The 3,798-nt window shown below is 47.1% G+C and overlaps 1 protein-coding gene across 1 annotated transcript in view; it reads right to left on the bottom strand.

Moving 5' to 3' along the window:
* Positions 1–3,798, bottom strand: part of LOC116686626 (titin-like) — a gene marked incomplete in the record, with an annotated part of 242,683 nt that overhangs the window by 216,619 nt on the left and 22,266 nt on the right. Inside the window, 5 exon segments of the mRNA XM_032511647.1 lie at positions 304–766; positions 1,545–1,713; positions 1,827–1,968; positions 2,342–2,602; positions 3,153–3,413. Coding sequence (XP_032367538.1) covers positions 304–766; positions 1,545–1,713; positions 1,827–1,968; positions 2,342–2,602; positions 3,153–3,413 — 1,296 coding nt within the window.

Here is a 3,798-nt window from a genome sequence, read left to right as displayed (position 1 = left end):
ACACAGAGAAACACACACACACACAAACACACACACACACACACAAAGCAAGGGAAGGTTAGTCGAGGGTAAATATTAGACATTTCTTCTCAAAATATTAAAATATTCCTTTTTATATGTCTGGAAATGTTAGACATTTCTGCTTTAAATATTTAAAAATAAATCTCAAAATATTAGAAATTATTATTTTTTCTCTAATTATTAGCCATTTCTGCTCAGAATATTTCAAAATAAATGTTCCATTAGCTAAAGGTGCTAACAAGCGTAGCGTCCCTAGTTTTCAGAGGGAACGCTGAGGGGTACCCAGGGTGCCCAGGTGAGGGGTGTCCAGGATGCCCAGGGAGCCTAGGGTGCCCAGGGTGCCCAGGTGAGGGGTGCCCAGGGTGCCCAGGTGAAGGGTACCCAGGGTGCCCAGGTTGCCCAGGGTGCCCAGGGTGCCCAGGTGAGGGGTGCCCAGGTTGCCCAAGGTGCCCAGGTGAGGGGTGCCCAGGTTGCCCAAGGTGCCCAGGTGAGGGGTGCCCAGATGAGCCTTACGTCTGACGGTGAGCTGCACGGCGCTGCGGTTCTTGCCGGCGATGAAGGTGTACTCTCCGGCGTCGCTGCGGTACGTCTCTGACACCGTGAGGCGGTGCAGCCGCCGGATGCAGACGTAGGAGAACCGCTCCTCCGCCGAGACCTGGATCTCCACGCCGTTCCTCAGCCAGCGGGCCTCCACGTCGTCCTCGTTCACCTCGAACTCAAAGGTCGCCCGCTGCTTCTCCACGACCTGCAAACATACACAATATACATATAATATACATATATACATATATACATATAATATGTAATATACATATATATACATATAATATATATACATAATATATAGATAATATATAGATAATATCTCCTAAAATACTCAAGGTCAAATATAATACACAAACAATACTCAAATGTTGCTCACTGCTTCCCCACAACCTGCAAATATATATATATATATACACAAAATACCCTCCTCAAATTTCCTGCAAATATATATATATATAATGTACATAAAATACCCTCCTCAAACACTCAAATAACCTGCAAATATATATATAATATACATAAAATACCCTATTTAAAATACTCAAATAACCTGCAAATATATATATAATATACATATAATATCTCCTCAAATACTCAAGGTCTCATATAATACGCAAACAATACTCAAACGTTGCTCGCTGCTTCTCCACAACCTGCAAATATATATATATATATATATATATATATATAATAACTCATCAAATACTCAAATAACCTGCAAAACACACCGATGGGTGAGGCTTACTCTCAAATACTCCAATGATGTATGTAATATAATATTTTCCTCAAATACTCAAATAAAATGCTCCTAAAATTACATATTTCTTCTCAAAATATTAACCTTTTTTCTCATTTCTGCTCTTAATATTTCAAAATAAATCTCATTGAATCTGATTCCCCACAAGCTGCCTTCCTGTTTTAATCGTGACGCTGACAGGAACCAGAACCAGGACAGCTAGAGGACGGGGTCTACTCACCGAAATCTCCCTGCTAGGGGGCTCTGAGATCCAGACGTCCCTCCCCAGGACCACCAGCTGGGCCTTGGACATGCTGGACCCGGCCACCGCCGTGTACTCGCCGGCGTCCGACAGGCGCACCGACAGCAACGTCAGGTGGTGCACCGACTTATCGGTGCTCATCTTATATCTGCAGGGACAAACACAATTATATAATTATATATTATATCTAATCTTATAATATAATATAATAATCTTATATATATATACACAGTATATACAAAGTATAGTATGTGACGTTACCTGTCGGAGGTCTCCAGCTCCTGGCCGTCCTTCATCCACATCACCTGGACGTTGTCTTCAGAGACTTCACATTCGAAGGTCGCTCTCTTCTTCTCCGTGACCTTCAGGTCCTTCAGGTGTTTGGTGAACTCCACCACGCGGGCTGCTCACATCACGCGGGAAGACATGCAGACATGGGAAATCACATGAGTTCAGAGGAGGTGGTGGAGACCAAAGCAGAGCGAGCAGGTCTTATATATAGAGGGACTGATATAATATTAGCATGAGGAGGTGGTGGTGACCAAAGCAGAGCGAGCAGGTCTTATATATAGAGGGACTGGTACTATAGTAGCATGAGGAGGTGGTGGAGACCAAAGCAGAGCGAGCAGGTCTTATATCTAGAGGGACTGATATTATATTAGCATGAGGAGGTGGTGGAGCCCAAAGCAGAGCGAGCAGGTCTTATATCTAGAGGGACAGGTATTATATTAGCATGAGGAGGTGGTGGAGACCAGAGCAGAGCATACAGGTCTTACCCTCGACGTAGAGCCTGGCCGTGGTGACGGCGGCGCCGGCCATGAACGTGTACTCGGCGCTGTCGCCGAAGTGAACATTCCGGATGCTCAGCGTGTGCGTCAGCTGTTTGCAGCGCGCCTGGCACCGGTCCGTGGACCGGATCTCCACGCCGTTCTTCAGCCACTTGTACGTGATGTCCTCGTAGTTCAAGGTCACCTCGAACGTCACCGTGTCTTTGGCCTTTGCTTCCACGTCTTGCAACAGCGTCGTTATGACGATGGCTGGAAAACAACAACAACAAAAACAGCATTGTTATGACGGTGGCTGGAAATCAACAACAACAAAAACAGCATTGTTATGACGGTGGCTGGAAATCAACAACAGCGTCGTAATGACACACTTCTTATAGTAGAGGAACTGTGTGTGTGTCTGTGTGTGTCTGTCTGTCTGTGTGTCTGTCTGTCTGTCTGTCTGTCTGTCTGTCTGTCTGTCTGTCGGTCGTCTGTGGTGTGTGTGTGTGTGTGTGTGTGTGTGTCTGTGTGTCTGTGTGTCTGTGTGTGTGTGTGAGCGTGTGTGTCTGTGTGTCTGTGTGTCTGTGTGTGTGAGCTTTGGTACATCTTTGTGTGTGAGTGTGTGTGGTACATCTTTCCATATGTGCTGCTGTCAAACGGCCACTAGAGGGCGCCACTTCACACCCAAATATTGGTCCAGATTGATACAAATGACCTACAGTATATGGTTTTTCTATACTATAATAATGCCCTTTTCTATAATATACATACATACATCCACACACATATATATATATATATATAATATAATAAAGCTTACGGCTGACGGTGAGCGTGGCGGACACGCGGTCCGTCCCACAGACGAAGGTGTACTCGGCGGCGTCGTCCCGGCCCGTGTTCATGATCTTCAGCTGGTGGACTTTCCCCTGAACCTGCATCCGGAACTTCTCGCTCATCTCCACCTCCACGCCGTCCTTCAGCCAGGTGGACGGCACGTTGAAGTGGGACACCTCACACTCCAGCGTGGCCGCCTGCGTCTCCGGGATGCTCACGCTCTTAAGCGGTCTGGTGACTCGCAGCGCTGCAGGACAACATGGCAGAACGTTGTCATATGGAAACATATCAATAATCACAACAATATGAACATACTGTACTATGTGGATGGGCCACAACCACACAATGATTATTTATATAAATATCAACTGAGCTACTTGTGCGCCCCTCTACCAGCTGATCTACCTGGGCACCCCTCTACCCACTGAGCTAACTGGGCACCCCTCTACCCGCTGAGCTAACTGGGCGCCCCTGTACCAGCTGAGCTACCTGGGCGCCCCTCTACCCACTGAGCTAACTGGGCGCCCCTGTACCAGCTGAGCTACCTGGGCGCCCCTCTACCAGCTGAGCTAACTGGGCGCCCCTCTACCAGCTGAGCTAACTGGGCGCCCCTCTACCAGCTGAGCTACCTG

This window comes from Etheostoma spectabile, unplaced genomic scaffold, assembly GCF_008692095.1.
Source record: "Etheostoma spectabile isolate EspeVRDwgs_2016 unplaced genomic scaffold, UIUC_Espe_1.0 scaffold406, whole genome shotgun sequence".
Classification (NCBI taxonomy): Eukaryota; Metazoa; Chordata; class Actinopteri; order Perciformes; family Percidae; genus Etheostoma; species Etheostoma spectabile.
Note: the sequence above shows the minus strand (reverse complement) of the source record. Positions and strands in the feature narration are given on the sequence as shown.